The sequence below is a fragment of the Maylandia zebra genome, linkage group LG7, assembly GCF_041146795.1.
Source record: "Maylandia zebra isolate NMK-2024a linkage group LG7, Mzebra_GT3a, whole genome shotgun sequence".
In the NCBI taxonomy this organism is placed as follows: Eukaryota; Metazoa; Chordata; class Actinopteri; order Cichliformes; family Cichlidae; genus Maylandia; species Maylandia zebra.
Genome location: NC_135173.1, coordinates 12110534 through 12136701, shown reverse-complemented (window position 1 = coordinate 12136701; position 26168 = coordinate 12110534). Strand labels below are relative to the sequence as shown.

Here is a 26168-nt window from a genome sequence, read left to right as displayed (position 1 = left end):
TGATCTCCCACACAAAGGTAAACATGCTCTCACAGACATGTGGAGCTATCAAAAGCTGGGGGGGGGGGGGGGGAGAAGCTCATTTAGCATCATTTTAATTAGAATAAACGGTGCCAAATTTGAATTCTCAGACTGAATCTTTTTTTTTTCTTTTTTTTTTCCTGACATGGATACAAAATCTCTCTAAACAAAAAACACCTGCGTTCCTGAAACAAGCTAACAAACAATTTGCTGAGATAGGGCTTTAATGTAATGTTGGGTCCACATGCAGCACGACGTGCACATCACAGATCACGACATGGGCAGTCTGTCTGGCTGGCGTGCTCAAGGAGACCCAGCGGTGAATGTGGACTATCGGGTGAGTGATGGAGTAACCCCGCAGCCCAGTCTAGCACCCCCACAACCACCTCCTCACCCCCCCCACCAACTCCCCTGGGCTGGGTTCTGCGAGCAAGTCAACCTCAGACTTGGACGCGGGGGTGTACAGGCTGTTTCCTCTTCCCTGTTCGTTTCTGTTGGAGATCTATGGACTTGTTTTGCCTCTCTGTTTCTTTATGTTATGATTAAATATTGTCTATGTGCTCCATTGATACCTAAGGCCAAAGGGAAGTCACTTTGGCCACACATAATTTGTAAGCCCTCTCCTTCCCTGAGGACAGATTTGTTCACAGGCAGGGAATCTGTTCTGTATTATCCTGCTGTAATGCTGCCTTGCCTTTCGTCTCTCTTTAACGTCATGCCTTCACATTCTTGCCGCTCTGACTGAGGTTTACATATTTCCTTCCTCAAGGGGGAAAAAAGAGGGGGAGATAAAAACATATTTGAGTGGTAATCATAACCTTCTCAGAGGGAAAAGAGACTGTGGGGAAAAAGTGAGGCTTTGAAGTCATCAAATTTAACACTGATCACTCTTTAACCCCAAATATTTTTAAAGAAGACTTTGATAGGGTGTGTAAAGCTACACTGCTTGATCTAACTGCATGATATCGCATTCAAGTGACAGCAAGACCATAACAAGACTTTCAAATAAGCCACTTTAAATTAAAGCTGACAGCTTAAAACAAACATGGGTGACTGCTTAATTAGTAAATGAAAGGAGATATTTCATTTCCTCTGAGTGTGAAAGGGCTTAGAAGGCTCATGGAAAAACCTTTCAAAAAGCTTTAAGAGGTGAAGGCTGAGTTTGCAAACACATGGTGTATATATAGAGAATCATAAACCAAAGCAGTTTGTGGGAGAAAAAAAGAGACATTTCTCGCTTATGTGTTGAAGTTTCAAGGTGAAACCAATAATGATTTTTCTGACCTCGTAATGTAATGATGATTTGGTCAATTCAGTTCCCAGTTCAATGTGGATAAAATGCCGTATTCTCTCAGCGTTGCCGCTGTTTGTTTAAGCCTCGGTTTGCCTGTTAGTAGCTGTGATAGGAAGTGTGGGTTTTCCACTTTGTATGTGCAGACATATCACACGAGTTTCATCTGTGAATTAGCCCGTCCTTTCAGACAGGATTTGCAGGATGTGCCTGTGTTTTTAAACAAAGCTGGCTTTTTTTTTGTAGCCCCTGGTTATCACAGCAGAATATATTGAGCACATTATGGATATGAATCCTGGGCCTAGACACGCAGCACAGGGGTCATTGCTTGGAGGCTTTGCGTTAGTTCCACACTTCATTGCCATAAAGCAATAATACACATCCCTGTTAACTTTTTTCCCTTCTGTACTAAAAAAACAGCGGGTTGAGTATAATTGAATATTATCTGCTGTGGGAAGTATAATTTTCAGGCTACTTAAAGATTTCCTGTTGTTCTGTTTTTCAAGCGATGTCATTATTATTTATGATTTCTCACAAAGGAAAAGTGAAGATAAGTGATAACCTTTTGGGGTGTGGTATGTGTTTGTTACTGTATCCCGTTCTAAAAGATCATACTCAGTGTAACTTCTCCCTTTAGAAAAGGATGACATAAGAAAATCTACTTATTTTGTCCCCAAAAGCGGACTCGAAATCTACCTAATGATGCGGTTTGGATTTGTAGAGTGCTGCAGAAACTCTGTGCAATGCATTCAGGATTGATACTGAGTGCCCAGAGGAAGAGAACAAAGAGCTTTGTGCTACAACTGTTTCACAGACTTTGAATGCATGAAAATATGGAAAAGAGCTTCAGAGAGCTGTCATTGTGACTATGCTAAAATACTGACTAGGACCCGTGTGGCTTTTTTATTTTGTCTGAATATTTCCTGAGAAGAAATTTGCAAAAGAATCACAGCTATTTGGTTGAATCGGGTTTGTCTCTGCCACAAGCATGCACGCATCGCCATGTTTGATTTAACCTTAGTTATTCAGAAAAAAATATTTAAAGGATTTTTGCTCAAGCCGTTGTGTAAAATCACAGTGAAATGTTAAAACAGCATGCGCTAAAATATGTATTTACATTCATAGTGAAACTGAGAGGAAATAGCATTCTAGCAGAACAAGTTATCCCTTAAAATGCAAGAAGGAGACAACATAAAATACCTTCTCGTCTTCCTCCTCGTCGTCACCTATGGTCATGTTCACCTAAGAGAAAATAAAGGGTAGAGGGTGAGTTCCAACGAATGGGACATGTGGGCACTGGAGCATTTTTAACAAACACCTAGTAATGAAATTTTCTTTGAGTACATTCACCCCTATTGGGAGAGGCTTGTTTCCATAGAGACTGCATCACAGGGGTGACCTCACACAAAAGCAGAGGTGAAAAAGGGCCTTCCTCACAAGAGCACTGTCACACCAAAGCAATCTCTTTTCTTCACAACATAAGCACACAGAAAAACAGAAAAGGAAAGAAAAAACACATTTAATTTGGATGTTGTTGCCTAGATCACTTTATATCAAGTCATCCCTGACCCCTCTGTGGTGCGCGCTGTGGCATTGCCTGGGCACAGAGTTGTGTCATTGCCGGCCAGAGGGTCACATGGGGGTGACAGAGGCTCCACACTGGATATGAGGTTGATCCTGGGCTTTAACATTGCCCAGGGATGGCATCTTGAGCCAGCAGCCATAAACACAATGACTGGGACAGAGATTTCGCTTTGGGGAGGGTGCGTGAGGAGGCCAGGCCCCTGGCTGGCCAGTGAGAAGGCTTACAACACAGTGAAATTGGGGGGCAGTCAGAAGTGTGAACAGCATTAACCTTCACAAGCATGTGTAGGGCGAGAATAATTTCCATAAGACTAGATAGAGAAAAGATAACACTGTTGAAAGACCTACAGTCTTCCACCTACAGATGTGGACAAACAATATCAGCAGTCTGTAAGCTGCATCGCATATTCATAGTCACTTCATTTGAGTGGCTTTTTGCTGCTTGAGGTTTTGTATTTGGAGACAACATAGAAACTAATGTTACTAGCTATGAGCTGCATACAGTGGAAAGCTGCCACAACTGACTGTAGTGTTGGGGAAGATATTTTTTGGGGAGTGGCTCAAAAAGTAATGATTTATGTTGCTGTATTTATGCCCCATGTGCACCAAAGGAAATTAATTCCTTCCACCGCTGGGTTAAAGGGACAAATCCCCCCTAAAAAAATTTACATATACACAAATGTACACATTTATCTCAGCTGTAGTCCTCCTTTATTCACAAATATTATTTCAGTGATAGTCTGCCTTCTTCTGAGTAGAATGAAACCAGATGGCACTTATCTCGAGTCTCTCAAAGCACCAAAAAATAAAATAAAGAACTATGCAGCAATGTCTCTTTCCGCACACCAGGACCTGGTCATTCAAAAAATCCAAAAACATTGTTCTTAGCTTAATGTGGAAACTGTTTTCGCTCTTACCAAACTATACAAACCAACCGTATCACTCACATGAGAAAGTCCGTCTACCCCTGGCGAGTTGCTTGTGCTGGTGACAGCACAGCAGGATGTAAACACAGTGTCCCCTCCCATTCCGATGTAATTTTAGCTGCTTGACTCTTTTGGTTGGCAGATGTAGATCGTAGAAAGAAAATAGCTACTGTTTTAAAATCTGCTCACAACAAGGTTTGTGAATCTTCACTCAAAAAAAAAAAGCTGATTTAATTCAATGTAAATTTTGAAATGTAATTTTGCCACATAAGCACAAAGAATCATTTTTGGAGTGTTTTTGAGTAACCAGGTCACATTTTGTTCTTCTGCTTTGAGGATCTTGTGCCAAAAAGAAGGCAGCTTACAGGAGATAGCCCCAAAACAGGGCAATTCACACCAAAACAATCTACATGGATGAAGCACAGTGGAGGGCAGAGAGAAAAAATGTGATTGACTTTGAGATGAACTATCAATTTAACTTGTTACAAACTGTTGCACTGTAAAACCATGCATTTGAAGAAAATACTGAAGTTACGAGTCCTCATCGCTTACCAGGTCTTGGTTGTAGCTGGCCCTTCCTGTTGAGAGCTGGAAGTAGTTCCAGCCTATGAGGAGAAGCAGGAAGAGGGGAAGCATGAAGAGTTCCCAGTGCCACACTGTCAAGAGGAAGATCTGAGGAGAGAGAACATGACAGTATAAAGCAAAGCACACAGCACACACCACTGTACCCTCACCCAGCTTTCAAATCTCAGCAAACCTTTTCACAGAACAAAATATATAATGGTTTTAATCACGTCCTAAATTTCTTGATGACAGCTACAGTACTAAGCTCGTAAGATTTACAGCCAGTGGCAACAGATTTTACCCCTGGCAGTTTGAAAGTAAAAGACATTCAACTTTTAATATCATGAAATCCTATTTGCAGTATACACACAAATAGCACTGTGCTGGCAGAGTGCCTTACTGCTGAACAGAAAGTCTGACATGGATAGGCATGATATGCTGCCTTTTAACATCCACATCAAATCCTCTTAGATTCAGAGACAGGAACGCTTTCTGACGAAGCACATATGGCAACTAGAAAAGCATTTGCAACATTTACCCCCTCCGTGGCAATGATACTGAGAAAAGCCAAGACCCCTGGTAGAAATAAGATGGATCACACTGAATGAGTAATCCCTCATAATTCTGTAAAGGAGTGGTGCTAAGCACGTTGCACAACACCCACTGCATTTCACAGCAGAGCACTAATTGGACGGCTGTATTTAAACCCATTTAGTGACAGCCTAATGAGTCTGCCTCCAACTGAAATGATCGGGAATGTTTGAGGAGGATCACACCAGCAGGTTGACATGGATGAAATCAAAAAACTTTTAAATGTCCCCCACACGCTATATTAGATGTCCTAAAATGTAATAAAATGCGAATACGTGCCAGTGCACCCAACATGGCCCACTTTTATTTACCACAATTCATCTTGCGTGCTGAAATTTTGCGTATACCTTTTCTGTAATTAATGCTTCCTTTGCAAAAGTTACATTAGCTTTCACGTCCATTTCAAACGTAGTGTAACTACTATGTTGAACCCACACGACGGTCACAGTGTGCAGTCTAGGCTCAAAGAGCTGGAGGCTGCTTAGAGTATGAACAATATGTTCGAGTTAAGCTCGAGACAGGATGTGAAGCACTGAGGCCTTCAGGCCCCAATAGCAGGCCTGTAAACAGCAGACTGCTCCTGTCACAGCAACCATGCGGAGTCTGTGCATGTTGCTCTGGGGGGCAGTCTACCTATTGCCACACCAGGCCTAGGTTCAAACAGCCACCAGGGAAACGTGTACCGTGACTAATGCCGACAACACTGTGGCCCAAGAGCCCTGGGCTTCGCTACTGTACTGCTTATTATCCCCTCTATGCAACCTGGGTGGGAGGGGTGAGTGGGCCAAAGTGCCGTGCAGAAAGCAGTAAGATCACCAAGATGCAAAAAATGAACAATATAAGCAATGTGTTATTGTTACAGCTCATTTGAATTACGTACACAAAAACAAACTAGAGCTGGTAAATGATTTTAAAAAAAGGTAAACAATGAATATGCATGATGTGCAGATATAGCTGCGCTACATCTCCTCTCGGTTATGAATAACTTACGTCATGTGTTGTCACCTGAGTTCCCATGAGGCAATCTAAAGAAATGCTCCCCTCACCCCAGAGGAATTCTGCTGGCTGGTGGACAGGTAGCTTGTCATATTCCCAGTATTTTCATTAAAAAAAAAAAGAAAAGAGAAAAAAGGGGGGAAGGGAGGGTGTGCCTGGAAACTGACACAAGCCCAGCAGGAATGTTGAACCTCCTTGCCCTCCCTGCAAAAGCTTCTACATTAACCACTAAAGTCTAATTGCTTGGTCTCTGTCTTCCTGTGCAAGTCAACAGAGGGAGCCAATTCATTTCCGCCCAGGGAGCCAGCAGAGAGAATCTGTCACAGGTATTCATAATCGCCCACTAATGCAAATTTCTTCTCACAGCGTTCTGGCTCAGTGGACAAGATAAAAGCCTACAGAAATACAATGCCTTGTGTCTAAACTGAGTGCTTAAATGAGGGTATAAACCAAAACTGTCAGAAATATCTTCTCAATTCCTCCCTCATGGTATGTCAACCCATGTGTTCAGGATTTACATGCTTTTTTAACACTAATAAAAACGACGGAGAGAAACATCTGGGAGAGGCGCTCAGATTCCTTCACTCAGGTGCGCACACTGAGACTTGGCCGTCAGATATTTCGCAGTAATGAGAGGAGGCAGGGCTATTCCTTCCCCCTGTCTCCGCACATTCTACAGAGTTTCTGTGAAATGGAGACGGAGCTAATTCCCCACTTAAGTGGTTTATGTTTTATTAGCAAGCAGCTGAGTGATTAAAGGACATATTGGACAAAGTGCAGCCTTTCAAAAGTAAGTGTAAATTTGTAGGAAAATAATCTCGTTTTTAATTGCGTTCAGCTCCATTTCCGAGCCCAGCCGCATATTTTAATCGTCTTTTTGTCAGCATGACATTGCTAATATGTTGCACAAATACTTAAACGGTGATTTATTTCACCAAAAAGGACACAAAGCAGCAAATGAAAGCCAGAGTAGTAATAATTAATGATATACCTGGGCATTGCGGTTTACCCACAGCAAAATTGGATAACGAGCGACTTGTAATTGAACAAGTGTTGGTATGTATGTCTGGAAGGAGTGTCTCTAATGCAGGAAACCTCCCTTGACAAACACCATTTAGCTGAAAAATGTCTGTATGATTATGCACATGGTGCCTAGGGAGAAAAAAAAGAATGAATTAATAAAACTATTAGCACACGGTGGAGTAGATGATGGAGATGCACTCTCCTTAGCCACCTGTAAGCGCTTGGAGAAGGGGGCAACCCTGGGCAGAGCAATTCTGCCAGGAGGGTTAAGAACAGCCTGACAGATTTATTTTATAGTGCCATTAATATGATTCCACTAAATGCATTCTGCGCCTTCTCATGCAGATCCCCTGGCCAGCAGAATCCAGCACCTAATAATAAAGCACTCAGCGATTAAAAGTGTGAATAAAATAACTTAAAGCTGAGCAAGCACGGGTAGCTTCCACCACCCACACTCTCCCTGGAGAGGGAGAAGGGACTGTAGCAAGAACAAAGGGACAAAGACACCTTCTATATAAGTTTCTATCACTGTAAATTGATTAACAGGGGGTGGCCCGATCTACCAACCTAAACCACTGACTGGCAGACACACCGCCAGACTACCAGGCTGCCAAATGCTCTGTTCATGCAGACAGACTATAAATATAGGCCTGATATCAGTATAAGATAAATAAAACTGTTGATAATCCAAATAAGTGTAATGTCACAGCACCAGGGCCTTCACAAAATCCTTATTGTTTCTGTTTAAAAAAATAAAAAATAAATAAAAGCTGCTTTTCCCCCCTCCCCTCAGTGTGGTACATTTCAAAAATACCCTTATTTTTAAACTATGCACCAAGCAAAAACACAAAAGATTTAATCTTGGCTCTATCTTCACTATTTCTCTTCAGTTGCACTCCACTTGGAAAGCTAAACAAAGCGAGAAGAGCGCCAGCCAGCATTATGAGGGTCAGTCATGGGGGCTGTGGACGGATGCCAGATTACGTGAACATACAGTGAAAGAGTTTAAGACGGACTATAGGCTGCAGGGTTTGTGTCTGAATGTGTGTGGTAGTCTCTATGTGTGTGTGTGTGTGTGTGTGTGTGTGTGTGTGTGTGTGTGTGGCAGAGAGACACCAAAAAGGACATAATTGATATATGTGATTAATGGCAAAATATGAACGCTACAAATAGTAAAATCATAAAATTAAGTCATGAAAAAAAATCTTAGGAACTTTTACAAAACCTTGAATAATTTTTATTGTGACTAAAATTTTCCTCTTATGGGTGAAATCAAGGGCAGTAAAATGAATCTGAAAGACCTCAATTACAATACAAAAAACCCCAAACAAACAAAAATAAAAATAATGAATCAAAGGCATAAGTAGCAACTCGGCTCATGCGAGTCCTGTTTTTTTGTTTTCAGCTGAGCTGAAACAGAGTCTGGATGAGAGGGCTTATGTGGGGGACAGGCGCGGCAGGCTTTAAAGTAGCTGTAAATGCAGAGCAATGAGACATGTAATTTGTGTTGAGCTCGGGCCAGTGTGGGGACAGGCTTTCAGGGGGTGTCGGAGGCAGAGGAAGCACAGATAAGATTTCTCTTCAGGGCAGGTAGAGTGTGTGGGCAGCCATAGTGCTCTGAGCTAACGCTGAATAAATATTTCACATACCCTCAGCTCAAGTCTTATCGACTGAGGGGAGGGAAAGAGAGAGACAGTGAGCGTAAAAGGGGCTACCTTTGAAACAGGGAGCGATACGGTGGGGAAAAAAATCATGTTCCTCTTAAGCAGAGTGAAATCATTTGTGGGAGTTGCAAAGTGTGACACAATTAGGAACAAAATTTTTAAATAAGTATATACTAACATTATTTTACATACCTAAAGAAACAAAACTGACTGTTTTTTTTTTTTTTTATATTATTTAAAATTAATATTCATTTTTCTTCAGGATAGGGTATAAATAGTACAAAGGTACCAATTTTAATTATAAATGTCCAAGTAAATAAAAACAATTACATTTCTTAGGAAAGCTCAAAACCTAAATATAGTGTTATACAGCGCAACTGACATCAAATCTGTGTGCAGTACTTTTTCAAAGTCAGACCCAAATGATTAGCATTGAATGATAAGCCTGTAAGTCTGCCTGCGCGGTACAATGCAATAGTGATAGCTCTTCATCAAAGCACTTATGAAGAGCAGCTGTGCAATGCGAGGCATTAGCATTTGCACACGGGGACATTTCTGGCCGTTGTCTCCCTGCCTGTCTGACACATGCCAGGGCCAGAGTAGCGCCAGTACAGGCTGGAGCGGGGCAGTCAGCGGGGGCCCCGTGGTGCCTGTCAGTAGTGGCTACGCTGACCCCGCACTCCGGCACTGGCCACTAGTGTTTAATCCGTGTCGGGAGCGTTAACACTGAGCGACCTCCCGGGTGACAGATCTGCCATGCAACCCTTCTCCCCTGAGGAGGTGTGTGTGTGTGTGTGTGTGGTGGGGGGGGGTTGGGTGGCAGTGGCACCGACTCTTTCTCCCTGTCAGCTCAGCTCACGTCGGGGCCAAGACCAGCCCCGAAACAGCCACACACAGGGGTGGACAGGTCGCTACCTCAGCTGCACAGGGAGAGGTGTCCTCTGTGAGTGGGAAGGTGGTGATGATACGGCGCAGACAATGGGGTCAAATGCAGAGCATACTTCAACTAGGCTGAAAACATGCATAATATAAAACAACAAAGCGCAACAGATGCACTGACAAAATCTTGCCTTCTCATAATACCGTAACTACTTAGTAAAACTTTCAAGTGAATTCATGCTGTTTTCTAACTGTAATGATCGGCAGTGGTTTCAGTTAATTCACGAGCGCCGGCAACTTTGAATGTCCTAAAACATAAAACATTCGCAGCCCTAATGACGTGAACGTTAGCACAGAAAGCTTATTAATCCCACTAATAACGTGACATGTTCCAAGGTTACACACTGAATTCAGCCGGCCTCAAGAGCTGTCAGCAGAAAACTGCTATTTGAGGGCAGATAAATAATAATAGCGTGTTAAATCAGGAGGCACTGCTGAGCAGTTTGCAAGTAGTCACAGACTATCATTTAATAATTAATAGATCTCGGGCTAAAACACCATGAACACACACCGCCATCGCTGCCATCATTTTTTTTCTCCCTTCTAGACACATTCCCACTGCACAGCCTGTGAGAACTCCCACAGCCACAGAGATGGAGAGTGTAACCCTCATGAGACTGAAAAAAACCACTCCTTTAAGGCCTCCAACTTTTTCAAACAGAGAGAAAACAGATGTAAAGCAGAAACAAGGAGACGATTCACAGGCGCACGCGGACCTCTTGCTTTTCTCGCAAAAAGCCCAGGCACGCCGCAATGCAGTAAACCACAAAAGAGCACATCCAAGACTCACAGAGCATCTCATATTCAGGGACGGTGTTAACAAGAACAATTATGACAACTCTGATTGTGGCCTTCATCTTGGCCAGGCTGGTGTTCTGGTTAATGGCTCTGACTGCTGTTGCTCTACACAGGTGGTCTCCTGAGACCTCTGGAGCCAGATCTGACCCCGTCCTGCCCTCATCTGGGACGACGATGATTCTATCAGCCCACAAAAAAAAAAAAAAAAAAAAAAGAGCGCCCGCTGCAGCTGCCAAGTGTGTTTACAGCTGCACCGCATCAAACATTCATCAAATGCCATCTTTACAGTGTGTGATGTGAGGCAATCAGCATTTCACAGGCCGTCAAATGATGTCTAAAGCAGTTGTTACCTGGCAATGTCGGAAAGAAAATGGTTCAAATACTCACGAAAGGTTTACAGGTTTCTTTCTAGTTAGTCCTGACAGATGAGGTACCTCATATGTTAAAATATTAATTCTACTTAAATACTTAAAACGGTCTAATGACAGCAAAGCTCAAAATAAGCTTTCAAGTGTAAATGATCCCCCTCCTTTTTTTACCTTTCAACCATTTCATCTAAATCAAAATTGTTCTCAACTTTAAACTCCAGATTAATTTGGCTTGTTAATACGCGCTCATTTCTTTCTTTCTTTTTCATCTTTTTCTTCTTCTTTTTTTCCTGGAAGAAACTTGTGTCTTTTGGTTTAATGCACAGAATGGAAGATTTCACTCCAAGTTGTTCCCACGAATGGCTCCTGTTGGGAAAAAGTTAGTGATCTGATCTCTCCAGCGCCTCCGCTGATGTTTCTAGCAGTGCTGTAGCTCCATCTACAGGTGGTATCCTTGCGTGCAGCAAAGAACTCTGGGTGACCCCTCTGCAGTCGCTGCTGATGTATAGCACATTCATCTCGCTCAGTCTTAGTGAAAAGCACATCTAAAGGCAGTTATTTTATGAAGATTTTAGCTGTCAAATTTCCCTCTCTCTCAGAGAAAGGAACATGCTGTTGTCAAACTCTTTAAAAGCCCAGATCCTCAGCTCATTACTGTAGCATAAACAAGAAGAAGGAAGGAAAAAAAAACCAAATTTCATGTTTGTATTTCCACTTACTGATGAAAATGTTTATGAGGATTTGCCAAAACTTTGTTTAAATGCACGACAAAGATTTTTCTCCCCTTTTTCTTGTTTTTCTTTTTCCTTTCTTAAATTGCATTACCTAATTAGAGAGACTATTTTAAAACTGCAACCCACTGGTGGAAAACTGAAGGTAACTTCAAAAAGTATGGACTCTGCTGATGAGTTTGCACAGTCAAAACAAGCGACCGCCCCGCGTTCACAAACTGTAACAACACTGCAAGTCTTTCCATTCCTTACGGAGTCTCCTCTCCCACAAAAACACTCGTTAGTCGCCCAGCCAAATAAGTCAATGTGCAGCTTTCTGATTGCTACCCACGGGGGAAATCAAATTGAGATATATAAATATATATATATATATATATATACACACAACTTGCTTATTCAGTCTTTGGAACCAGTTCACTGATCTCTGCAAAATTTGAGTACCTTGCACACCCTAAACCAACAACCTCTTCATAATCCAGTTATAAAATCTACATAAACAGGGTAGCAGCGTAGACTACGTGCTGTGTAGAGGTCAGAAAATTGGCCTGTGGGACTGAGTGATATAATAGCTAAGTATTCCTGGTAAAGCACTACGTGAGCATCCCGCAGTCCCAGTAAAAACCACAGCTGTGGTAATGCATTACAGGATGTATATAGTGTAAAAGGGTAGGACTGGTCTGCCTGCATGATAAATAATGTATTGTAATGTATATTATAGCTAGACCCACCGCTGCAGTGTTTCCAACTGCTATACCCTGAGAAGCCCTGCGCTGCCTGCCACTGTGGAAAAGAGCAGACACTAGTGGTATAATTATGCACATCTGAGAGGCAAGCAGAGGCCATCTGTCAATGTCTGAATCAGTTACCTTATTACCACTGCCTAAAGATATAAAGATAGGAGTGGGAGCTGCTTTCATTAAAGCACATGGTGGCATGCTGCTTTAGACAGCTCCAAACAGTAACTTAATTGGAAACGATGACTTGGAGGAGGAGAAGTGACTGTACGGTGAGCGCCCTTGGAGTGGGCAGGGGCACGAGACGAGGATGGTGGCATGGCACCAGGCTTGTAATGACAGTCAGTCAGGACCTTGCGGTTGGCCTCGTTGACAGTGAGGCGGTAGCAGAAGGAGTTTTTTTTCCTGTTGCAGTATTTACAGTATTGTGATTTGCATGTTTCATTGTGCCTGTTGAAACTATAATAAATCACTGAAAAGGGGGGGAAAAAAAGAGCTTTTCACTCGCTGTACTCTCAGTCTGCTGATTAGTGGGTGATGAATAACAATGGCAGTTTCGCTCTCTTTGGGCAACTCTCGCCGTCGACCTTCGACACTTAGACTATTTGAAGCGCACCTCTTCACGGGCACAGGCGTACTCTGACTGGTGTGTTACTGTCTGCTTTTTGCACGCTGGTATCAGTGTCTGAAAACGTGCCAGTTGTTTCAAATAAAAGGATAAGAATTGCAAGAATTATCATTTTCACCGACAGCGAACAGATTATACACAGCTGACGACGGGGTGGGGGGGCTACACTGCCGTAACAATGACAGTCACCATGAGAAAAGTGAGCGCGAGCCTCTTTCCTCAATTTTAAAATCTGCTGAACTCTTAAACAGCAGGTGGAGTAGAAGTGGAAATGAAAGATTAGAGTGTACCACCTCGCACTCCCATTGCCTGCGGAGGATCTAATTATAGGTGGAAGAAGATGGCCCCATCCCGCTGACCTGTCACCTGTCAGCCTGCCTATCCTCCTGCTCTCCTGCCCGTATCCATGCCTGCCCGTCTGCCTCCAAGTCTCTCGCTATCTCGCCCGCACTCTCGCTGAACTGTCTTCCTCTTTCTGTGCTCCAACTTTCTTTCCCAGATAGTAGCCTGCCTCCCACTCTCCTTATACAATTGGCTGCATTGTTCTCTGCCTTCCTGTCTGTGTGTCCGCTGTCTGCCTGTCTATGTGCCGTGCTGTTCTAAAGGCTGTGATACACTGAGCCTGGCCATTGCCTGCGGGGATTTGCACCTCAGGATCAGTGAGAAGGGCTTATAGAATACACCAGGTATGAATTGCATGTCATCCTGAGACAGAGCAGACAGAAGAAAGGCGGTGAAAGGAGAGTTCTTCACACACCCTGTCTGTGACCGCTTCCTCACCCTGACACAGCGCTGGCAGGGCTTTCATGGTAAGTGTGCACTCTTAATCATGACATTACATGTGCTGTACTGCAGGGGATTCACTGGGTGCTTTAAGATTATTTAAGCTTAGGACCTAAGATCACATACCCTCATTAAAAACAGCTAAACAGAGACATTTAAACAAGGTTCAAATCTCAGAGGCAGACTGTCACTACTCTACCCAAGGAAGCTGAGACTGTGATCCTCCTTACACCATCCCCTGGGTTAGGAGGCTTTGCTAAGAAGTCAGATGTACAAACGCCCAAACCCCACACCTTCAAATACACTCTAATGTCATCAGAAGTGAAGGAAAGCCAAGTGGGGTTTGATTTAAAGGATAAATCACATCCATCACATTGCACATGGGATAAAAACAGAAGGCAGCCATTGTTTTTCATGGGAAAAAGTCCAGCAGGGAGAGAAAATGGCTAAACCAAAGAATCTCTTCAAGATCTAATTCACATAAAATGAAAGAGTTAAAACTGGGCTGCAGTGAAATGGGACAAAACTTGTTCGCCCCTAGGCTTAAAGAGAGTTCATTAACATGAGGCAATGACTTACCAGAAAGGCTATTAGACTCCGTTGCGTGCTCTCCCACTGAAAACAGCTTTTAATGTACTGTAACGTGGACAGAACTGCTGTGCTGATTTTGCGGACCCGATATATACTCTGGGCAAGAACCTAATGGGAAATAATTGGAAGAAAACACCAGTTAGTATCATTTTGATACTGGACAAAATGTTTATGACTTTGCAATGAGCTTGGATCGGCTTTACAATCCCTTATTTGCCACGTTGAAGCCAAACCCAATAAAACTAATTAGGTTGAGTAGAACAATCTGAACTACGACCTATGTGTAGATTTTTAGTGGCCACTTTTTTAGGACATTGTGAGGGGGAGACTTTATTGTAAGCTTTTAGTTTCTTTTGCAAAATCTTGCAAAAACCAATCGAAATCACCTTTTTGTTGAACTTGATGGTTTCCTCTGTTAATTTTGCCTCCTTGGGCTGGAAGGATTTGACACTAGCTCCCACCTGAGGCAAACAAAGAAAACAAACGAATGCTTCCGTTCGTTAAGACTTTTCACAACATATAATACAGGCTATTATCAACATTAACAATTTTTGACCAAGTTGATTTGATCTTTACTTTGTTGTAGATAACCTCCAGCACCAGAGTGATGCTTCCTTTAGACGCACTTCCCAGTTTTTCTTTCTTCAGTAACAGAGTTATCTCCTGGCCATTCTTAACCTTTGGGAAATTCAAAATACATACGTACACATAAAAGTGATTTGCTACTTTTTTTAAACAGATATTTATAAACTCAGCAGACTTACAGTAAGTAAAGGAATGGCCACCGTCCCCAAAAAGTTTGGGGCTTTGTCTCCATTTTCATCAAAGACTGTCAACTCGACCACATCGGTGATGTCCTTAATCGGGCTGCGAATGAGTAATTCAAATGTGATCAATATTAAATTATATATCCCAAAAATTTGCTACAGATTTGCTTTTTTCCCTACTTGTATTACTTACAATGTAAAGGATTTTTTCCACTCTGGATTTACATTCTTATAGACTGTGTGAGTTTGAAGTTTAGAGTTCCCCAGCTCTATAACGCACAGGGCGTTGCTTTTTCCTGCAAAACAGCAACAATGTGATGTATCCACAATTTCATTGCACATGTTCAATGGCAATAAAGGGCTATTCTATTCTTATCTAAGAAATGAATCTGAAAATTAAAAAAAGATGATCTGGAGTAGCTGAATACCATTAATGTCTGTAGCAGGGAGATCATTTGCCCTGATTACGCCAACCTGAAGGATGCCAATATCTCTCATGCAGTTGTGCGAGTTTTTTAAGCTCTGGAAAGATGAAATTGAAAAATGTTAAACAAAGAAGGCATAATTATTCAGTGTGATACTGCTATACATATATTACATCATATATTCATCTTAAGCAATCCCATCTACATCCCAAACTTGAACTCATTACTGAACCGGTTGGTGTTATGTGCATGACTACTATTGTCCTGTTTTTCTTTTTAACATTATACAGGTACAAAAGGAAAAACGTACAAATTTCTCCACCACTTCGTCTTTCTCATCAGGTTTTGACAAGGTAGCATTTTCGATGTCAGAGATGGAGACCCCCCAGACGGATCTCAGGGTGATCAGAAACACCACTCTGCCTTTTCCTGGGTTCAGCATATAGGAGTAGAGTTGCTTCTCATTAACCGTAAGTGTCGACACGTCAACCTCAAGCCTGGCGCACAAAAAAGGAGATTTGCTCAATTGAAACAATTTGTAAGGAGTGTGAGTTCCTCGGGTGAGCGAGTGTGTGGGCAAATGTAACTTTACGAACCAGGGAATACTCACATCCCCCATGATTCTTCACTCTTCCTCCCTCTCTTTGAGCACATCTCCACCTGTAGAGGTTCCTGGTTATCTTCAAACTGATTGAAGTCAAACTGCTCTCTCCACTGGGGATTTGGCTGAATGCAAAGGTTCTAAGGGCAGAAAAGATGCGGCTTCAGCACATACAGTAACACAGAAACACACACACATACACGAGCGCGCACAAACACTTTGACGCAATGTCAGGTTTAATGCATTATCAGACTGAGCAGCTCCTGCATGACGGCTGGATTAAGTCTTCACTCAGTCCTACCAGAAAGAGGCAGGAGAGGCGAAAGAGAGGTATGTTGCGCGTATGTGTATCTATTTGTGTGTGCTTGTATGTGTACACCTCAGTAGCCACTGTGGGATTGTAAACACTGACAGCTTCCAATTAGAATCAGCTTTGTTCAACAAACAAACAAGCAGAGAGGAAAGCAGAGAGGTTTACAAAGAAATGACACGACAACATGAGACAAGTGCACCATGGAATCATCAGGGGGGAGGCCAACAAGTACAGGTAGATGAACAGGGCATGCTGGGTATGCAAATGAAGGCAATGAAGCCCGGCACTCGAAGCACAGTTAGAAGTGAGTGGCAGCCTTGCCCAGTCTAATGAGCTGCCTTTGCCATGGCCCAGTGAGCCAAGGTGGAGGTGAGTCAGTGGCAGGCGCCTGCTGGGAGAGAAAAGCGGGGAAGTAAGAGAGTGGGCCTAGGAAGAAAGTTAAAGTCTAAAGAGCAGACATTAAAAAGACAGAGGAGCACGAGTAAAGGGAGTGTAGGAGAATTGCAAAAAGAGAGCGACTTTTAATGAGACCAGTCCAACCTTGCTCTTGTACTTCTGATCACCGAGGCGAAAGCGGACGTAAATGTCACCCTGGCCACACTGCGGCATGTCCTGTCCCTCCACCAAGGTGATACAGAGCACCCCGGTCCACATCTGGTTCCTCAGCTGATTCTTCTGTGTTTCAGCCGAGCGCTGAGCCGGCGTGGCCTGGTTCTGCTGCGGGGCAAAGATGCACACAGATAGTTAGATCTTTTTCTCTTTTCTTTTTTTTTCCTCAACACAACATGCGCGCAAGCTTTGTGAGATCGCTTCCCTTTTACCTGCTCCCGCCTCAGCCTGGCATCTCATCATGTTCACAGAGTGCACAAAAGTAGGACAAAGGTTTACATTATACAGTGCATCTCTGTTGGTGCACATTAGCACATCTCTACTGACAGGCGAGCCACACCATGGCGGCTCCTGGAACGAGAGGAAGAGAGGGACGTCAGCGAGCAGCCAGATGTCCCTGGCTGTGACAGTCCCACTCATCACTGGCTCCCAGACTGAGTGTGGGGAGGCAGGACACTTGGCATACTGCACCAGAGACAGCAGGCAGCAGTGAGTAATGATGCAAACCACACAGCTCTCTCTCTCTCTCATCAGCAAATTATGCATACATGCAGCATGTATAGCCAGCATCAGAGTTTTACTGCATGTTAGCAAATGTATCCACTTTGAATTCAGCCAGCAAAGTAACGAGTGTTTTTCTGCTCAGGTGAAGATATCAAACTGACCAGGGTACTGTGCTTTCAATAAGCCTTCAAGAGCAGCAAATAATCCACTTCTCCCGCCGTGTGTCACAGAGCAAGTGTGAGAGAGAACGAGAGACCTTGATATGTTTCCATGTTAGAGTTCCCGTGAGGCTGTGCGGTGATAGGCCAGGGCTGTAAAAACAAACAGCACAGAGGTTGTGTAGGGCTGACTGTAATTAAAGCGAAGGAGCGTAATCTGCTCTCGCTTCTTTGATTGCCCGGCTCCTTCGGCTGCCCCGGCGACGGCGCTTCAAACAGCCCCACTGCAACTCCCCTGCCACTCCGGCCCCTCCTCAATAGCTACGGGGTCGCAACCCACATTGCCACCCAATCCGGAGGGGATCAAAGCACATCTCGGGGACCTGAATTAACATGGAATACCACAGGCACAGCCCTATAAATATCAGGCCCTTCAAAAGAAGAGGAACAGAGGGAGTGGAGGAGCGATATAAAACAGGCCTCAGCCAAGTCATCCCAAGTGTTTATCTTGGACACATTTCTATCTCAGCGGCCAATAAAACAATTCCACTTAACTGTAAGTGGCCCCTAAAGAGAATCTATTCCTGGTCTTAAAAGGGCTGTGCGATTGCTTCCATATGGTGGGACAGCATGGGGACAAGCATGATGAGCTCAGACCCAGGTCCATTTGGCTGGTGTCTCAGCACTGTCCATCCACAGCTGTGATATTACATCCTAACATCTGGGTTATTGCCCGCTATGCCTGGGAATTATCAGCCTTGCCGATCTTAGTCATCCCACACTGGCAACATGCCTCCAACAGCCAAGCCCCCCCCCGCTCCCCTTCCCTTCCGCTTCTCCCATACGCCCCCTCCTGTTTGAAACACTGTCACACAGCAGACTTTTACTCAGGCACTTGCAATTCCCTGTCTCTGTCGTGGTAACACAGAGGGAGAAAACGATGTTCTGACGGAGGGGGAGTAGAGCTGCAAGAGCCGGGTATTCAGCACTTCCAGGATAGGTGTTAAACGCAATAAGATATTGTACGTTTGTCAAAAAAAAAACATGAAATGGCGGGGGGGGGTAAAAATGGCATTGTTACATTGTTAAATTAGCACCGTGATTTAGGCAGGAGAACAGCGCGCAGAGTCCCGCCACACATTTCTGTCTCCCTTTGAGTATATTTAACCATCTGTAGTGGATAACCTACAATGTGTATGAAAATGGCATTCATTCCTTTGTCATCTAATTTCAAATTGAGACTGCCTACTGGACCATCAAGAGACTGAACAGTGGCAGATGTAGTGACAGCATAGGTGTGAAAATAAACCCAATCGCTGCAGTGTGAGTCCCAAACAGCAACCCTCCTATTTCACTCTGAATCTAATTACTGCTTCAATATATTGAAAACCACTTGAGAAGAGACGGAACTTTGTTTACCACAAAACCAAATACTGCTCTATAATGCTCATCAAAAGGCTCTTTCATGACAGCATATTCAGCGAATACTATTACTTTGATTTTGATCAGAATGTAATATTGTACCATACTTTCTTTACACAAAATGATTCCACTGACTGAATATAGTATGCATTGCTAAAAAGGTTAACTATAAAGCAGAAAGGAAATAGGCTGTGCTGATAACAAGGTTACACACAAAAGCCTGAGTCCTGAACATATGCCTCGTTCTTTGTTGCACCATTGTGTAGTGAGCTACTGCCCCCTAGTGAGTTAGATTAGCCTAACCATAAGCGCTAATGAGGAAATTAAAAAAATATCATGGCATTAAAAGCAAATGTGAAGATTTAAAAAACCCATACCTTATTTCTTTTGGGTCCAAATCTCTATAAAATTGAGAAGAATTGCAATGAATGAGTGCATAATAGCAGGTAAGAATATAGATTTTCATCACACAAACACTTGTAATGTCTGAAATATTCCTACCGGGCCTTTTTTGATGGTGGCGTCTCTGAACATCAGGCAGACATCAACAATAATGACTCCCATGTCATCTTCTTTGCTTTTTGGATCTTCGAGACGCAACTCCATTTCATTGGTTCTGTGAGGAGACAGGAAGGGTATGAAGATTAAAAATGAGAAGACCCCTTGTGCATAAACTAATCTCTAAAATGTAAAAGTATTACTCACTTTTGCAGTTCAAGATCTCTCAGGGAAATAAAGCTGGAACCCATGAAATCATCAGAGGTCCGATTTTTATCATAGACCTGCAACATTATTAGAGGTATGGCATGTATTAAATTAAACATCTCTTGGCCTTGCATTCAGACTGAAATTGTCCGGTCTGGCACAAGACCAGTGTCCCTTGCAAAATGCAATCATATATAAGCAGCGCCTACCCGAACTTCTATGTTATATTCTCTGTCTCGGAGAGGGTGGGAGAAGGACTCGTTCCAGCGAGGGTTCAGGTCTTTATAAACCACTTTGCTTTTATAGAACTGTTTTCCTTCAATTTTGAACTTCACATAAGGATCACTGGTACCTAAATGAAACACAATAAAGGGCAAATCAGCAAGAGAGTGTCGTGCGACACAAGTGGAGGAGCGATCTTATGTGTTAAATTATCAATCATCAAGCTGGTTCCATGACAGCATATAGAGGAAGTGGAAATACTAAATAGAAACTAAACGATGTTAGCAGCTTGTCGCTCTATTAGTGTACACTGTGCATGAAAACGCACATTCGTATACACTCCCTCCTCCCCCCCACATGCTCGTCGTGTGAGAGAGTGAAATATGTATGGAGGCGGTGCACCCCACACATGGCAAAAACAGAAGAATGTAGCTGTTTAATTGTCACAGGGTAGAAACACTCGCCAGCATGAGGCTACCAGAAACCAAAATCTAGAAGCAACCAGTGTTAATCCTCCAAGCTTGTTAAGAAAGTCTGTCTGTGAGTGGGGTGGGGGTAAGGGACTTCTTTGTTTCTGCAATTGCATGCAGATTGGCCAAAAAAATGAAAGCCAGCCCCATGCCTTCATTTGTATAGTGGAATAAAGGGGTGCTTGAGAGAGCCTGCAGGGAGGCTTGAATCACATGACAAAGGCCCTGTGGGGATGGGCTGTCAGGCCTGTCAGCTCCCCACTCCAAATGAACATCTCGCAAAGGCAGGCAGGACCCACAGCAGCTCCACCCTGCCAGCCTGTGACAGGGAAACCTCCAGGCAGCTTGACAGGAGGAGAATGTGGCAGCTAGCAAGGAGAAAAGCTCTGGCATGACTGAGAATGGTGACGATGGAAATTAATAGGGGGAAAAAAAGGGGAGAACAAAAACCAAGGAATGGGAGAGGGGAGGGGCTGGTTATGTGGGTCCTTTTAGAATATGTAATGACAATGTATGCCATTGGTGAGCTCTTGGCACTGTGTTGACTGTTGGGCAAACAGTGGAGAGATAGGGGGCGTGTGGGGATTGCATCATCACTGTGCCATCTTGTCAGGGGAAGTGAGGTCTCAACTAGCTTAGAAGTATGGCTGGGAGAGCCTTGTACCACAAAGCAGCACCATTTCAAGTACCACCACCATATATAGCTGTTAGGTGATGGGAGGCACAGCAAGGTTTATAATTGGTTAGAAGGAAACTGATGAGATTAACATAGCTTTAAAATATTGACCTTCTACGAGGCCAATTTGAACACATTTGTTCTAACCTTAAAATAAAAGCCAGAATGTTGCTTTCATTTTGGATTCTTGATCAGCCTTCACAGTTTTCTCATATGTTGTAATTCAACCTATGACCACGTGAGGGTGTAGCTTTCCCAGAGTAAATGCCGACCTAGGCCTCAGGGGAAAGAAAACTTTTTTGCCTCTCACAGATCAATGCCAGATATGGGGGGAAACAGTCATTTAAGCACACAAAGATTTGAGACCACCTTTCAAAATATCTAACTGATTTTACACACGGTGACTCGTAACGTAACCAAAGCACGGCTCTGCCACTTTAGGAAGTAAACATCAAACTATCAAACCAAAAGACATCTCCAAAGTAATTACAGTGGTAGACAGCTTTGACTTTAGGAGGTAAGGGATGACTTTTCCACTTTAAAAATCTACAGGCAAACAGTCGTCACAATACCAGTAGTGTCTCATCGTATCGTCAGCCTCTTGTCATACTCGTTTGACTGCATACTTTTCTAATGTTTTGTTTTTTCTTTGTCCGTGCATAACTTCACATGAGATGTCTCACCTGCAAATAGGAGCTTTAACTGAACTGACCTGAACTGAAGGATATCTCACCTTACATTCCTGTCACAGTAACAATAAGACTGACAAGACCAATATGGACTTCACGTGCCTGTAAAACTTTATCAGATTGTCCCTAGGAGCCAACAAATAAAGAAATGCATTGTTTTACTGTATACAGGACATGTGATCTATCTATGATCTAACGTTTTGATAGATACGGATCCAACCAAGACTGTTTTAAAAAATTGCTGTTATAAGAACAGGATTTGATGTTAGTTTATTCAAATTTCTAAGATCTAGATGAGATCTTTTAATTTTACAGGTTGTTAAAGGTCGAGAGCTTATTTTATGGATCACCTGTAGGTTTTTGGCGTACCTGAGCGCTTGTCTCTGATGACCAGGTTTTTTCCTCGTTTCAGGTTGATTTTCAAGAGATACCTCTGGAATGGGGCAGGTACTCGATCCTCACACCCCCCTGTAACATCCTGCGGAGAATCACTGATATTTGTATGCATTTACCACACCAGATGATTAGCTTAATAAAATGAAGACAACTCAGTGGATACTCACTGAAGCATTTTCGTCAAAGAAGTCAGCTGATTCACTGGCAAGCTGTGTAAAAAAAATAGATTTTTAAAAATGTTGTGACACTTTATAAAATATAAAACTGCGCAATCATTTGAGTCGAGGACAGCCAAGCCATCTAGGTTTGTGTAGCATTCCAAGGGAATCATAATAGCGTTACTATTATTTATTTAGTCAGTTGTTTGCATTATTACAAAAAAGGTGTCTATTAATGTCTTGCTAATGACAACCTATTGCATTTGGGTGAAAAAGTCAGTAGATGCTTTGTAGACGTAGCATCTGAAGAGAAAGTGAATTCTGCTTGACCTCTTTTGTGCTTTTTCTTTTTTGGCTTGTTTGCACATTGTGTGACTAACTGGTAGCACAGGTTTTTATCTTTCTTTTTTGAGGTTTGTTTTCATTTTTTTTATTTTAATCTAAGAGACATCTAAACAAAAGCGGATGCTTCTCTCCACACAGGGACTTTAACTTGAACACCAACCAGCTTTTGATGCTTCATCAGTTGAGTGATTTGCCTAAAAGCTCAAGAGATCAAATGTAATAAAACCAAAGGTCTGGGCTCAGGTTTAGAAAAGGTTTCATTCATGACTGCATACTAGAGGATACAGTAACTACAACATTTGGCTTCATTTGCAAAAGCGAGTGGAAAAACAAAGCCACACTATTTGAAAGCTAAATGAAAGCATGGAAAGGTTCAAGTAAATGTGTCCAGTGATCCTGGCAGTTTTTGTGCTGTTACTTCATGTTACATTTACCACAACTATTTTCTTAAGCAACTTCTCGTGACAGTTGAGGTTCACTTTGATGAGATAACCTGTATTTATATATATATATATATATATATATATATATATATATATATATATATATATATATATATTGGAAGGATAGATACGGAAGGACAGGCCCCTGCACGGTATGTACCACCGGCAGATAGAGGAGGTGGCTGATATCCAGAAATCCTACCAGTGGCTGGACTGAAAGACAGCACAGAGGCACTAATCATGGCAGCACAAGAACAAGCTCTGAGCACAAGATCCATAGAGGCTGGGGTCTATCACACCAGGCAAGACCCCAGGTGCAGGCTGTGTAAAGATGCCCCAGAGACAATCCAGCACATAACAGCAGGGTGCAAGATGCTAGCAGGCAAGGCATACATGGAACGCCATAACCAAGTGGCCGGCATAGTGTACAGGAACATCTGTGCCGAGTATAACCTGGAAGTCCCGAGGTCAAAATGGGAGATGCCCCCAAGGGTGGTGGAGAATGACCGAGCTAAGATCCTGTGGGACTTCCAGATACAGACGGACAAAATGGTGGTGGCTAACCAACCGGACATAGTGGTGGTAGACAAACAGAAGAAGACGGCCGTAGTGATCGATGTAGCGGTTCCGAATGACAGCAATATCAGGAAGAAGGAACACGAGAAGCTGGAGAAATACCAAGGGCTCAGAGAAGAGCTCGAGAGGATGTGGAGGGTGAAGGTAACGGTGGTCCCCGTGGTAATCGGAGCACTAGGTGCGGTGATTCCCAAGCTAGGCGAGTGGCTCCAGCAGATCCCGGGAACAACATCGGAGATCTCTGTCCAGTAGAGCGCAGTCCTGGGAACAGCTAAGATACTGCGCAGGACCCTCAAGCTCCCAGGCCTCTGGTAGAGGACCCGAGCTTGAAGGATAAACCGCCCGCATGGGCGTGCTGGGTGTTTTTTTTTTTAATATATATCAATCAGTTGGAATTGATGTCAGTTGTCACAGTAAACGGAAATCACTAGGATCCACTGACTATACATGTGCCGAAATATATAATAATAAAAATAAAAATAATACTGACCTCTTCCTCATCCTCCTCATCTGCCGGGGTTTCATCGAGGAGATTCTCATCTATGAACTCGTTTATCGGAGAGGGTTCTCTGTCTTGTTCTTCCACATCTCTCACCCAAGGCATGTTGGCTTTCTCTTCACTGGGAGTGCCACATGCTGAGTTCAGAGAGTTGCCATCTCCACTTTCCAAAGGTCTGCCCATAGAGTCCAACATCAGCTTATCTATACGAGCATTTTGTCTTTTTGTTGGTGGAGTCCCTTTTTCAGATGATGTCTTTTTCGGCTCAACTGATGAGTTCTGTTTTTCTCTATAAGGGTTTATTTGCTCTCCCATTGATTGTGCTCTAAACAGCGCTGCAGCAGCAAGACTTTCTCTAGACCCCTTTTCTGAGACTTCTTCACTTCTCTCTGGAAGGTCTGGTCTTGGTATGGGATCTTGTCCACTGTTAGACATTTTCTTTCCTGTAGGAGCTGGTTCAAAAGGGAATTTTGATAAGGCCCCTTTGCCTTTTTTGTCTATTTTAGCATATAACTCATCTACAACTGGGTTCGTTTTGTTCTCTAAACCAAAATCATCCATTTCTTCATAAATGCCCAGGGTCCCCGGGGGTGTGCTTAATCTATTCAGAGCTGGATTTGAGTGATCAGGCTGAAGAAATCTGGTTCTGATTTCTGGGATTGGATCACTTAGTTTGTCTGCAAACTCTGAACTTGCAATAGAATCAGTATCACTCAGACCAGGAGAGATGCCAAAAGCAGCAGAAGACAGCGAAGCATCCTCGGTAGATGCTTCACCTGGCACCATTGTTAGGTCGGGTACAGAGATACTTCGTCGATTGGCCAGATTCCTACCCTGCTTGGCCAGTGGCTTCTTGGCGGGCTTCTTTAAGATGGGAAACTTGGGTTTCAGACGGAATCTCTCCGCTAAATTCTTTTTCTTGTTCTCCATCTTGAGGGCTACCCTTTAGATTAAAATAATCAACAACAGTGAGTTAATTTGCTGTGCATTTTTAGAGGTCTAATGCACATAATTTACATAGAAGCTTCATGGAGATCAGCTGATGTGAACATACTGGAGACAGTCAGTGAAAAAGATCGACTTGGGCAACGAGTTAAAAGGAAAAGGCTGAAACTTTAACCCCTGCAATGTTTCTGTTATGCTGTAAGAATATTTTGCTGACATGAAAAGTTGCAGTGTAACAATGCCCCCCATACCTAAGGCATGGGGGGTAGCTAACGCTTTAATCAGCATGAACATTTTGGAAATTATATGCCATGGGCTTCACAGGAACCAGATCCCAACTCTGCTGAACAGCTCTAGGACATTTTAGTGTCCAACATCCAACTCTACCACTATAATTAGAACAGCGAATTATATTTTGGGGGAAGGATTTTCATCTCACCAGTAGGTTTAAAAAAAAAAAAAAAAAAAAACTGGTAGAATTAGTGCCAAGACACACTGAAGGTAATGTGGCAGACTGTGCAGCCCAGCCCCTTACTCATCTTCCTAATGTGATTTATATTTCCTGTGTGACGTTTAAGCTTGAGTCAAATTTTATAAAGAAGAAATTGAATTTATATGGAGGTTTGTGACATATCAAGGAGGTAGGTAGTAGGTTGGCAGCATTATGGCTAAGATTTTATCAACATACACAAACCACATTGGGACGAATGTTTAGTGTGATTTAATGTGCCACTTTTCTGCCTTTCACCTTGATTCAACACAAAAAAAACATATTACAACAAAAACAATCTTACCAATAATGCTGACATAAAAAAATTAACAAATCTGTATTTTAAAAAAATAGCTGGATATACAGCAACCTGAATGACACTCAGTCTAATTTAGAAAAGGAAGACACTGGAACATACCTGTTCAGTTGAGCTTTGTTGTCAAACCTACAAACTGATTTAGTTCCCACCCAGAGCAGATGAAATCATTCCAACAGACAAGTTAGCTATCCCAACTATGGTCAA

At 42.9% G+C, this 26168-nt stretch overlaps 1 protein-coding gene across 1 annotated transcript in view; it reads right to left on the bottom strand.

Annotated features, from left to right (window-relative positions):
• mctp2a (multiple C2 domains, transmembrane 2a) overlaps positions 1–26168 on the bottom strand; it is a 33564-nt gene extending 7396 nt beyond the window's left edge. The window contains exons 1-19 of the mRNA XM_004553219.5: positions 26064–26168; positions 24202–25153; positions 22357–22398; positions 22163–22271; positions 19946–20088; positions 19737–19813; positions 19533–19647; positions 19409–19432; positions 16879–17055; positions 16035–16165; positions 15735–15921; positions 15428–15521; positions 15193–15295; positions 14997–15099; positions 14809–14910; positions 14619–14693; positions 14221–14340; positions 4375–4494; positions 2513–2554 (exon numbers count right to left, since the gene is read on the bottom strand). Coding sequence (XP_004553276.2) covers positions 2513–2554; positions 4375–4494; positions 14221–14340; positions 14619–14693; positions 14809–14910; positions 14997–15099; positions 15193–15295; positions 15428–15521; positions 15735–15921; positions 16035–16165; positions 16879–17055; positions 19409–19432; positions 19533–19647; positions 19737–19813; positions 19946–20088; positions 22163–22271; positions 22357–22398; positions 24202–25140 — 2703 coding nt within the window. The 5' untranslated portion in view covers positions 25141–25153; positions 26064–26168. The remainder of the gene's footprint in view (positions 1–2512; positions 2555–4374; positions 4495–14220; positions 14341–14618; positions 14694–14808; positions 14911–14996; positions 15100–15192; positions 15296–15427; positions 15522–15734; positions 15922–16034; positions 16166–16878; positions 17056–19408; positions 19433–19532; positions 19648–19736; positions 19814–19945; positions 20089–22162; positions 22272–22356; positions 22399–24201; positions 25154–26063) is intronic.